Genomic DNA, 12,721 nt, shown 5'->3' with positions numbered 1-12,721 from the left:
CCTGCACTGTGGAGTGCCTTGACCTGAGTCTGGATAGAGCCACAGGGACCTGGAGCTCTGGTTTGCAACCACATCAGTCCTGAGCTGAAGCCAGTGAAGTCAATGAGAGCATTGCCTCTGGCTTCAAATGAGGTGGGTCTGGATGCCCAGTGACGATACAGACCTGTTAAAAGATAAATGGTTTTTTTGAGAGTTTTCTGCTAGTTCAAGGGGGAACTCAAATAAGTTACTTCACCTTGGTTTACAGCCAGCCTTCTGTTGTTGATATTATTTCCACAAATTTCAAGGAAGTTAAAATCAAAGAGGGGGTGGCAAAGTGTATAAAAATACAGTCAGAAGAGGGCTGTATAATCTTTTTTCTGGATGAGATAATCTGGGAAATGGAAGTCAGGACTGAAAATCAGTGAGTCAGATGTTTCCAAAAAAAATAAATATTGGAATATTTTTTTCAAGATTCTAGTTAATTGAAGCTAATCCATAATACACTGGTTTTCCATCATGAAGATTTGCTTGAAAAGCCATGTTCAGGGTGTGTCATGGGGTGGTGGTGTAGTTTAGCTGAGGACCACAGTCCTTATGCTTTATGAGTCCTCATGCTTCATAAGGCAATGACCTATGTCCTGACTTTTGGAGACTTCTGAATTAACATATCAAGGTGGAATATTTTAGACTTTTCCCCAAATCTATTTGGTTGTCAGCTGTGAGAAGCTGTCATTTCATCTGACTTGTTGGTTTGAGTGGGCATAAAAAGTTAAATCGTAAAGTAGACAACCTGCAGTGAAATGGAAAATAAGTCTTTTTTTTTTTTTTTTTTTTTCCCCCGACGGACATTTATCAAGTTCTTCTTCTAAAAATACCCTGGCAATAAGTGCAGTTTTTTAAAGACAAAGCTAATTAATCATTGTTGTATTTTGCCAAAGGAAAATTCTGCATCTCATGGATTCATCCAGTGAATAGCCAGGTATTGTGATAGAAGCACTGTAGTTCAGAAGTAATTATTATACTAATTTTGCACCAGACTAATACTCTGTCTTAACCTCAGCTGAGAACATTCACTTGGGTGCAATGTCCAAAACATGCTTTAAAGAATGGTCCTACATTATTGAGCTTTTTGACAGCTCAGTTTGACACATACAACAGGCTAAAGTGTTGACCATGGTGCACAAGTGGATAAAGCAGCCTGACCTGTGTTATGCAAAAGATTCAAGCAGATGGTTTCAGTGGTACACTTGTGATCTCAAAATGAGTAGATTTATGGCTCTTTTTCTTTCTTTAAATGAAAGCTTAAAGCACTTTGGTCCTGTATTCCACCACACTGTGCAAGTACTCCCAATAGAGTCCCTGCGTCTTCTGCCTGGCAAAGCCTGACCTCTAATCCTCTCTCTCTTCTTTCTTCTTTGAAAATCCATGGAGGGTCAATTCAGCTCTTCTGTAATTAATGGTTTTCTTTGGCTTGTCCTGACAGCCTTAGAATCTTGCCCACAGTCAGATGGATTATTTATTTAAGGACTAATTAACAGAATCCAGTACCACAGCAAGTCATTTCTTCACAATAAATGCAGCTGCACAGTAAATGCAGCCTGTGTCTGCTGTGATGAAACTCCCATCAGTCAAAGTTTACTTGATGGAAAAGTCTTGCAATGAGCACCAGAAGCTGCTAAATGCTTCAGTTTCTGGCAAAAGCTCAGCAGAAGGTAAGGCTAGAGACATGGGCTGTCCAATGAAAAACCCTCTCCTGGCAGTCATAGAGGCTTTGGTTTTAAGAGTTGGGCAGCAATCCTATGTAACAGCAGTTACCATGTGAATGCAAACGAGGCCAGTCCCCCAAAATTTATTACAGTTGCCACTTTGAGCCATCTGAAAATTGTACGTGCTCTTTAAACATGCCCAGAGTCACCACCAGAAAGCACCTCAACAATCAAGCCCTCACTTTACAGGCTGTGGATTATGACCAACAAATCATTCTGAAGTTCTTTCTCCCCTTGCTTGTGGTTTCTTCTTCAAGCACCATCTTCTGACCTCAAGCCTAGTGAAATGTGTACACAGAGCTCGTAAAGCTAAAACAAACAAATGGCAGGTCTTTGAGCTTTGTGCGGAGCCTGGAGTCCCCTCAGCAGATGGCCTCTCCAGTGAAAGAGAGGGACATGCTGTAAATATTGGGCTAACCCTGGACTGAAATGCTGTGGAGCATTGCCCAGCACAAAGGCAGCGGGGCAGGTTAGACAGGATTGAACAGCCCTGAACTGTGACAAGCATTTTTTGCTATGAGTGTGGCCTTTAAATCTCCTTTGGTTATGGAAACCGGATACTCAGCCCAGCAGCAAACAGGTTTTAATGAGTGGTCAGTGTGTCTGTTTTCTGGCAAAAAATGAAATGTTAACAGTTCTCCTGCACCACTCCGTTGATTTCTATTCTACTAAGTGCTTTTTATTCCCTAGTTTTGCATCATCTGAAATAATATACTTAAACAAAACCAGTGAAGCAGTTATGAAGCTGCTTCATTTGTTCTGTTTCTGAAAATAAAGCAATGATTTCCACATCTATTATGGAGTCCTAACTTTCACTCCCCCTCTTCCTGTTGCTAATTATTATTTTTTCAAGCAAAGTGCTTTGGGGCTGGAATTTGTCAGGCTTAATAATCAACCCATAGGAGAATTAACGAGAAATTGGGTAAATTAGATTCAGCAGTTAATTAATTTGATTGTCCGCTACAGCAAACTTCATCTCATGGGAATGATGAATGGATGTGTCCAATCTCTTTTCCAGAGCTATTTGGTACAGTGGACGTGTCTGCCCACTTACTGAATGATAAAAGTCAGTTTCAACATGCACTTCATGCCCTTTGGTGCTACTGGACTTCTTAATCTCCAGGAGAGACAAGCCTAAGCCTTGTAGCTGTGGTTGTATTTCTGATTTTGTTTCTTGTAAACCTTTCCATAGAAAAATATGTTCTCCCATTCTCCCTTGCTCCATGTGTGTATATTTATGTATTTACTATAAAGCAAATAATGTATTGCTAGCATTTCTGAAATCTTGAGAGTCTAGTAATTATTAGTCCAGATGTAATTATTACACAAAAAGAAAGAATGCTAATGTAGTTGAAATTTTTTCTACCCCTTTTTCTGGTGTTATTCTCACCCTTCTGCTCACCTTTTGGACCTTAAGGTGGGTGATTTGTTCTGCTGGTGGGCAGAGGGAGCGTTACGATGGTTATGTTCATGGTTTCCACCCTAGGATCCACTTCGGGTCCTTTTGTGTGTTTACGAACATGCTTTTTACACCTAGCTCTTTCTTCATTGATCTACATCTTCGTGTTACACCCAAATTTACTATACATGGTGGCTATTACATATATATGCAGGGTACTATGTCTTCGCTCTCTTCACTGCCACTAAAACCAGTTTTGTCCAGCTCCAGGTTTGCGTTTCTTTAGCTGACCATTGATGAGTGGTTTATAATGGTGGCGTGTCCAGGGCCAGCCCGTGCCCCTGGTGCTGTCACCTCATGCCTTGTGCTCCTCTATACCACCTCCTGTGTCTCCACTTCCCAAGGCCTCTGTTATCATACCAGCCCTGTGTTGCTTATACTACATCATTGTCTTAAGAGTCATAACTTTCTCATTCTACAAAGAATAACTGCTTGTGCTGCTGTTTTCTGTATAAAATTATTGCTGTTAGAGCTAAACCTAGTCAAACAAAGCTGCAGGCAGATCAGGAAAGATTCAGAGAAAGTGAGCCTCATGAGCCTCAATGGCCTTGCAAACTCTGTCCAAACCTCCTGGCCATTTGATAGTATGACAATGCGATATTGCAGGGCTACCCAGTTACACTGCTGACTGCTTGTAAACAATACCACCTGCAAAAAAAATTACCTGCCCTGCACGTGACTGCAAAGCATAAAGCTACTACAGTTTCAAAAATCATCTGTGGTTTAAAAAACCCCACAAACCCCACTCTCTTTGTTGATATATCTGAGACGGTTCTGTGTGATACATTGATCCAAAGGTATATACCTAGGGAAGCGTGGCTACTGTGACTCAGGAAGGCTATCATGAAGCTTGGCACTGACAGAGGCAGGATCCAATAACATTGAGCAATAGCATTTTATAAAATAAATTTGATACCAGGAACTAAAGAGGTTTGCTCCAAGGATATAAGTAAAGCAAGATTTATTGGGTGTTAGATCTTTCATCAGACCAACTGATAGTTGACCTGAGGAAAGTCTTGTGTATCTGACAGCTTAATGAGGGGTTTTGTTTGTTTGTTTTTCCAAATATATTTTTTATAATAAAAGATACAGCTTCTGCTTGCAAACTTTGCCTCAAATAAGAAAAACACATAATCATACCAGTCTTATCATTATGGTGTCTGTTCATAGTAGGTGTTAGCTACCACATGGAAAAAATTCAATAAATCTCCTGGTGGAAAGGGAGTGAAAGAGTCTGTAGATTTTCATGGACAATTGAAGATGTAGTTGACACCCAGGAAACAGAAGGGTTTGATCTTACATAGCTAATATGCATGCAGAACCTATATATCTGTGTTGTTTTCATTAAAATTTTGTCTCCCAGTAGTAGTGATGGCTAGCCACAAACAATAAACCTGCTTTCTTAAACAAAATATTAATTCTATTCTTCAGACATCTCCAGTCAAATACATGTTTTAAACATACTGTTTGGCTAAGAAGAGGCTATTGATAAATTCACAGAGACAAAAGATCATGAATTTGTTCTTTGTGCAATGTTTGATGTAGAACAGAGCATAAACCTTTTCAAGCAGAGAGAATGGAAATGCTAAGTGCAGGAGTGGTATTGCTGTGTTTCATGCAACTATTTTTATATTCAGTATGTGTACACAGTATTCAGTTAGCTTTGCAAACCAAAGCCAGTGTCATTGTTATCTAACATTGTACAAATCAGCCTTTGGTTCTAGTAGCAGCAAATGTAATTGAATTTAAAGTAAATATTTGGGAGGAGAAAAGCAAACCTAAGACCTCAATTACCCAAAGAAAAAAAAAAGGTATGTAGTTTTATATGTGTATATATCTGAGCTTGCTAAGCCCACTTTGAGCAAACCCATTTAAATGCAGTTCTCCAGTGTTCTGTTTCTCTGGAAAAATAAATTTCTGCATCGGTGGTGAAAGTGTGAACACATGGTTATTTTTTAGCACCAGCAGAACTGGAGATGGAAAATTGGAGTGTTATCAGGTATCTTAATGTGTTTTTTTCCTCATTTCTAAACCTTTTAGGATTATCTTAGATTGCAATTTTAAGCAAGAAGATTATTTCTTTCAAATGCAAGTTTAACTCTCAGACATTCTGTTGAAAGGGACATCTCAGATTTTTCAGGATTACATAACAAGAAATTATAAAATTGGAAGTTTCATTAACATTATGCCATCTTTAGTTTCCTGATGACTTCCACATAGAATGCTCTTAGTCATAAATGAAAACAAAATTTGAATGACTGGCAACCTGGTACAACATTTGAAAACCCAGCTGCTATCTTTATGCTTTACTCATCAGTGCAAGCAATTAAGATTCTGGAAATGTAAGATTTTTTTATTATGCAGCAAAATAAAGTAGATTACAGCTTTCATTCTTGCAGCAATAGTGTATAGAGATTCCTAATGCAGGCAGATTTTAGAGCTTTGATTTTCTTATAAACCAGTGTAATGAACCATAGAAGGTACTGTATGGGCCTGTATAGTCCTAAAATACTTTTTTATTCTTTTGCCTTCTTGATGATAATTATACTTTAGGAGTTGAATTAGGGGATGAATGAGGTTTTATGTAAAGATTAATGGCATTAAAGAACAACAGGAACTTCTACAGATGCTTGGAAGTGTGAATACTCTGCAGTAAGGAGATGGTACTTTGTTTCAGTTCACGTTTAGTCTGTATCTTCAGTGCCATTGCACATCTCTGTGTAATAGTCTCGGCTTATCAACTGTGGGAAAGCAGAATTCAATAATGTTCCAGGATGTGCTGCACTGTGGCAGAAAAGTCCATCACTGCCAAGGCTGGCTGGCAAAGAAGTCTCTGCCTTTCACATGTGTTCAGAAGCTAGAAGAGGTCTGGTTCAGGTGGAGCACTCCCAAGCCCCATGTGGGATCTGTGTGCAGTAGCATTGCCCGTGGGTCAGGGGCAGGTGGTGGCCTTCAGCTGCTGACTCATCATCTGCTAAACATGCTTGAAGGTTGAAACCCTCATAGTCTGACCCACACAAGGGCTAATGCAAATCCGAGTGCCCAGGAATAGTTTCCAAGAAGGCTGCAACCTCCGGCAGAGGCAGCAGCTTTTCCTTTTTAGCCAGGTCAGTGAGCATCACCATTTGAACCTCTCAAGTTACGAGAATCTCAATGAGAGACTTGCACACCACACCCCACACTTGGAACAGTCTCCATTACGTGATGTCATCTGATCTAATCCTCACTGCAGCAGGAGGTTTTGACTGTTTGAGGATAGCCAGCTACAGGAGAGCTCTGAGGGCTTTTCTCTTGCTCTTGGTCAACATGTGCAAAAGTGGGAAGGGGAGGAGGAAGAACATAAGGACTGAAAAATATCCATATCCATCTGAACAACAGTTAGATGGGATTTGGGAGTTTTTCAAGTTATGAAACAAGATTGTATCCTAAACAAGCATTAGTTGTCTTGATTTAACTAGGAAAATACAGTTGCTTAAACTTATTCAACCGAAATGATATTTAAGAAGCATCCAGTGTTAAAACACAGGTTGGATTTTGCATGAACTTTAGAAATGCCACTGCTTAGAGCATTGTTCTTTCTGCTATTAGAAATCAATGTACTTTAAAGTTGACAATAATAGCAGCCATTTTGAAGTGTATAATAGTGCACTGTGGCTACCAAGACTGTTGGTCAAGGAACAGTTGCGCTGTCTTTACACTCAGTTTTGTCCTTTTGATTATCTCTACTTCTCAGCTTCGTGAGTGTGCCAGAAAAGCCACCCTTGGTAAATGTTTGCTGGAACAACCATTATATTCAAGACCGAATAGATGACTACAGTTCCATGAGTTGATCCAGCTAGATGCTACCACATTTTATTTTATTTTATTTTATTTTATTTTATTTTATTTTATTTTATTTTATTTTATTTTATTTTATTTTATTTTATTTTATTTTATTTTATATATGTATTTTCTTTTTATCTCTTAGGAGAGGAGTAGGGAAAATAAAAAGTTTTAAAATATCTTCCATTAAAAGCAGCAAATGTGGCTAGGCAAATAGACATGTAAGAATAATTAGAAATTTGCCAAACAAAACAATCTCACGATGGGCAATCCTTTAACAGACAGTTGTTCAAAATCATACCTGGCAGCTGTGGCGTTTTGGATGCAGAAGTCTGCTGGACCAACTTTGCTCACACATGAGAAATATCTTTCGGTCTCGATGGAGTTCTGCAGAGGTCTGGCTTTTTCCCTCCCCAGTGTTTGCAGCACAGTTTCCTCAGGGAACATAACTGTATTTGTGATTTGCTTAACTTGCAGGAAGTGTACCCCAAATCTTGTTCCCTTTTCTCTGTGATTGCTCACAGACCTGAGAGAAGAGTCAGTAAAACTGTAGCTGCTGTCAGCCAGTGGGATGCCATGGAGGAGGGCAGAAGGAAGGGTAAAGGAGACAGGTTTTGAAGTTAGAGGGCTAATCATATTGTAATTTCAGTGGCTAAAAAATGACCAGTTTTGTCTTGAAATACTTTGCCAGAGATGAACCTCAGAGATGCCTGGTTTACTGATGGCTTGCATCTGTTTTGGCTGAAATGTTAATGACAGCATTACATGTCTGTTCTGTCTGGGTATATACAATGAGAATGGAAAATGAAGGCATAATCTAGGCTATTACTAGCTTGTAATTCAGGTATAATTTCCAGGAAGAGCAGAAAAGTTTGCAATGGCTGTTATGCCATTGGACAGTTCTTCTTCAAAAATATATAAGGTATTACAGTTTGATTATTTAAGAGTTTGTGTTTACAATCCTGGTCTCATACATACCCTGTTTATTTATACATTAGTATTATATTGTCCTTTTTTTTTCTCTTTCTCTTTTTTTTTTTTTTTTTTTTCTGCATGAAAGGTTTTATTCATAGTGACATTTCTACTGGATGTAGGTTGTTCAAGGCACAAACCTTTAGCTCATGTTTGAACAGGTCACTAAATGAGCTGTCCTGAGATTTCAGATTTCTGATCCAGATCACTGTGTAGGTAAAGGGTTGAAACAGCAAGTGGAAACAGCAACAATGTTTAAACTCTCTGGATTTTTCTTTTATTTCTCATGAAGGAGATTTTGCTTGGATTAAAAATACTTAGAGATCCCTTCAAATCCCTCTGGCTGAATTTGCAAAGCCCCTTTATGTTCTTGGGGTGGTATAAGACCACGGTTCATTATAGCTGAGCATTGTGAACCTTTCCCTCTTGTGCCTGCTGTGGGATATTTTGAGACAATGTTTTGCTTCCTCAGTGTGATCACAGGTTTGGGCAACCACTCCAGGGCCTGACTGGGATTTTTTCCACCTTTCTTGACTCTACATCAGTTTCTTGCTTCTATTACTTCAGGCTTCCCTGAGGCTTTTTTTGTCATGAAAATAGTATCAAGTGGCTAAATATTTAAAAAACTTTTTATTGTAAGATATATCAGAGTCTGAACATGGATATTGGATATCCAGTATTGATGAATCAAGTTATTACAAGTAAAAATTTGACCTTTCACCATTTTGTTAACTCATCTTTCTAACATATGTCACTGTGCCTTTTATCTTAAATCTAGGGTGAAGACAAGAAAGTGTCTGAAAAGACTCTTCATGCCCCCGTGTCACCTTCCTCTGTACCTGACCACATGAAGTGCAACATCCTTAAAGCTCAAGTGGAAGCTGCTTTTAGAGTGGGTGCCCAGGTAACCTGCGTTCAATATTTCACCTTTCTAGTTTTGGCATAGCTTACACCAGTTTTCCAAAATCATGTTCTTTCCTGAAGAACTACCTTATTTTATCTCAAGTATCCACATTGACCTAGCTTTCTCTAACTGCTCTACAGTTTCTTCAGGTAACTAAGAATTATTGATATGATGGAAGTAGGAAATTTGTACTGACTGACATGATTAATACACCAAAGAGAGCTTGAGAAAATAGGAGAGAAGGCCCTAGGAAATCTGAGTGTTTTGATTTTGTCACTGTAGCTTTTACCTACTTTCTAGCTGAGAAACAATAACCTCTGGAGTTTTCTGAGGCTACCCACCACTCAATGCAACTGCAGTTCAGGGGGTTCTAAAGATAATATCCGTGCATCCAGATGCAGCCTTTCTTTTAGGAGATTAACTTTTGATTTCTGAATGTGAAATATTAGCTACTCTATTGTTTTCTTGCTTGTCTGTGTGCTTTGAATTAAATTTCAAACTGCTATTTTCACTGCTTGGTCAGTGTTTGCACCACATAGTTGTCGTCTCAAAATGACCACAAGTCTTGTAGTAATGCCGAGCAACTGAAAACTGCTGCTAGATGGCATGACTGTAAAAAAATAATTTCCCAATCATAGGTAAATCTACGTGAATCTTACAATATGTGATTCTTTTTCAAGTGTAATTTGTGTACAAAATACAATGCCATTTGTGCCAAAAATAAAGGCAAATAGAATGCTTTAGGAACAAAAGTAGAAGCAGAAAGATTAGTATGACTCTTATCCCAAGTCCCTATGGTATCCTTGTGCATACTGTTCCCTTTGAATACAAATTATGTTGGTGTTTCCATTGCTTTGTTTCTTTTCACAATAACATCAGGTCAACTTACCCTGCAAAGGATTTTGCTAACAATCATCCTTGTGTGTTTGTTGTTCCCTGGTAGATCTTTCATCTGAGAGCTAGATTACATCTGGTCTGGCTAGACCTAGTGAAGTATCAAAATTTGGTTATTTTGACTGCCCTAGTTTTCAGGAACAGAAACCATAAATCTGTCAGCATGTGGGGGAAGGAGGTTGGGATTTTTTCTTTTAGTTTTTGCTTAAAGCAGTTCTCTCACCTCTCTGAATTCTGTGTGGTATCAACTGTGTTTTATTCAGCGTATTTCTTGTTTGATTGCCCTTGGGTTTGCCCTCTTTTTTTTCCTGTGTGTCTTTTCTACAGGATGTCATAGTATATTTCTCACGTTTGCGTTTTCTCCATAATATGCCTAATGGTCATGTTTGACTGGATAGTTAAAGACTGGATGCAGTGTGTGCTGTTGCATTCAGAATACAGCATTACTAAAGCGAGATACAAATGTGCTAAACATATGCATCTCTCAATTCACCTGCTCTGCCTCGATTTTTCACCCTGAGGCTTTCCAACAGAGAACATCCTGGGTTGCTTTTTCATGCATGCCGTAACTGTATTTTTTAGCTGCTGCTATGTTGTAAAGAAGTTTCAGAGCAAGCTGAGCATTCATTTTTCCCTTCTCAGCTGTGCTGTTTTGCACAAGACTTTAGCAGTCAGATTGGATTAAGTAGGTGTTTGTAGGTTTGACCCCAATGAGAAAGGTCTTATGATTTCAGGGAGAAGCAAGGGAAGCAAGGCTGTTGTAGGAGAGCATGTATTGTGCAAAAATAATGGCATACAGTTCAGTTTGAAATCCCTGAAGCTTTCAGCGCTAACGATGTATGGCTTAAGATTTATAGCCAGTAAGTTAGGACGTCACCTTAGTAATGGAAATCATATTCAACTCCCTGCTTAGCTCCAACATTGCCTTTTCAAGTAGAGGTGAGTTCTTCTGCACTTGAGGCCCCCTTCTGTCAAGTATGAAAGATTAGCCTGCCCAGATACATTGCAAAAATAAGCAGGCAGAGACCAGGCAATGATCAGCTGTTACAGTAAGAAGCTGTGGCTAGACAAGCACCAGGAAGGGTAGGCAAAAGGTCCAGGGTGAAGGAATGTATACAAACACACCATCTACCACCTAGAAAATGGGAGGGGGGAGGGGCTGCAGGAGGTCCCAGTAAGCCACTGTACCTGCATGCCATAAACCCGTGTGGTTATCTTCTCTACTCCTCCACACCCAAATGACTAGATGAACACCAGTTGCTAAGCCGTTTTGCAGTGCCAGTTCTGTCATCTTCCAGGAAAAGTGAGCTCAGATGGCATCACACTGCTCATCATTTTGAGAAGCAGATAATAAATGGTTTTCCCACAGCAAACAACCACTGAGCTCTATGTATTCCTCCAGGGCAGTGGTCCTACCCCTCTTTGACCTCATCTGACATATCCTTCTGCCCAGTATATCTGGAGGACTAATCCTGCTTTCCCCTGCTCAATTCTATCTTTTGACACCAGTTCCATATTAAATCTCTGAGAAGTCCTGCCTCCTGGCCTTGTTCTTAAAACTCCAATTTCTCATCTCTTGTTTTCTGTGCTGTCATATTCCAATTTACAGGGAGCCATGGCAAGAAGTATATCTAGGTTCCGTAAGGCACAGCCTATATTCCTTGAGCTGTAAAGCAAGACAGGCTGATATTCTTCATGTACAACATCAATCTTCCTTTATTTCATGATATCACAAAAAAAAAAAAAAAGATGAGGATTTGCTTCTCCCTGCTTTGTAAAAGGAAGGAGAAAGAACCATACTCTGTGTTTTGCATGCACTATTTGAAATGAAATGTTCTTTAAATGCCCCAAAAATCTATGGTCTAATTCATTCTTTATGAAGCTTCATGGGGCATCTTCATTACACAGTTAGGTGTAAAAGCATGAGAAAAATATCGATGCGCTGTAGGATCGGATCCAAAATTAACAAACTGTTGCTTGAAATATTTGTAACAGCTCACTCTCTCTAAGCAGTACGAATATTTTCAATACCATATGCTACTAACATCAGGATGTGACAAGTTTACAAAGTCACCTCCTGCATGTAGTAGAAGAAGCTGTTTCTTGTTAATTCTGAGAATGAAGTGGATTTTTACAAGTGGAAAATATAAACTGAGACAGGAAATTTTCGGTAGTTTTCTTTCTTTATAGCAGCTAGACACCAACATAAAAGAGAGCCTTAGAAATGAATTATTCCAATGCATATGATTTCGAAAATAAAAACAGGGAAAATTATGCAATACATTTGAAAATATATTCTGGAAGATGCTTTCTGCACTTCTTCATTTCAGAATTATGCTGAAGAGCTGTTTAATGCATTCATAGGGGGCAATACTCCATCTCCCATGGCTATAGTCCTGACTTAGAGACCAAAAATTTGTAAGTTTATGGTGCCGATCACTAAGCCCCTGCATGTCCTTTAGAGTTACAGAGCAACAGGAAACTAACACGAGTGAGTTTGTTTATTTGGTGAAGATGGAAATATTTACGTGCTGTTCTGCTAGCTGGAGAATCAAACTACCATGTGCTTGGGCCTGCTAGAAGCTGAATCCAGGAGCACGCTGCTGTAAACACCGCAGGAGAGAAAAGTGAGGAATCCATACATAACTGTGGGAAACTGTGGTTTGCACAGAGCGTGCCATACAGTGTCTGTAGGTCTAGAACAAAGGAGCAGTATTTCACAACACACCTTTCAAACTGTGCCATAGGGATCTGCCACCTTCTAGCTGACAGACTGCATATCACAATTCCCACATAATTAAGCTCCAGGAGAGCACTAAACACTGTGAAGCAACTGAAGTATATATATATATATATATATTTTTTTTTTTTTTTCATTTATTCCAGATTCTTCATTTGAGAGGGAGTGGTATAAAGCAGCAG

General features: G+C 39.2%; 1 protein-coding gene across 9 annotated transcripts in view; it reads left to right on the top strand.

The window, feature by feature from the left end:
* EPB41L4B (erythrocyte membrane protein band 4.1 like 4B) overlaps positions 1-12,721 on the top strand; it is a 186,624-nt gene that overhangs the window by 115,478 nt on the left and 58,425 nt on the right. For all 9 annotated transcript variants that reach the window (XM_065052831.1, XM_065052830.1, XM_065052829.1 and 6 more), the window contains one exon: positions 8,780-8,905. In XM_065052831.1, the coding sequence (XP_064908903.1) occupies positions 8,780-8,905 (126 nt within the window). The remainder of the gene's footprint in view (positions 1-8,779; positions 8,906-12,721) is intronic.

Source organism: Columba livia, chromosome 2 (genome assembly GCF_036013475.1).
Source record: "Columba livia isolate bColLiv1 breed racing homer chromosome 2, bColLiv1.pat.W.v2, whole genome shotgun sequence".
Classification (NCBI taxonomy): domain Eukaryota; kingdom Metazoa; phylum Chordata; class Aves; order Columbiformes; family Columbidae; genus Columba; species Columba livia.
This window is presented reverse-complemented; position numbering and strand designations above follow the sequence as displayed.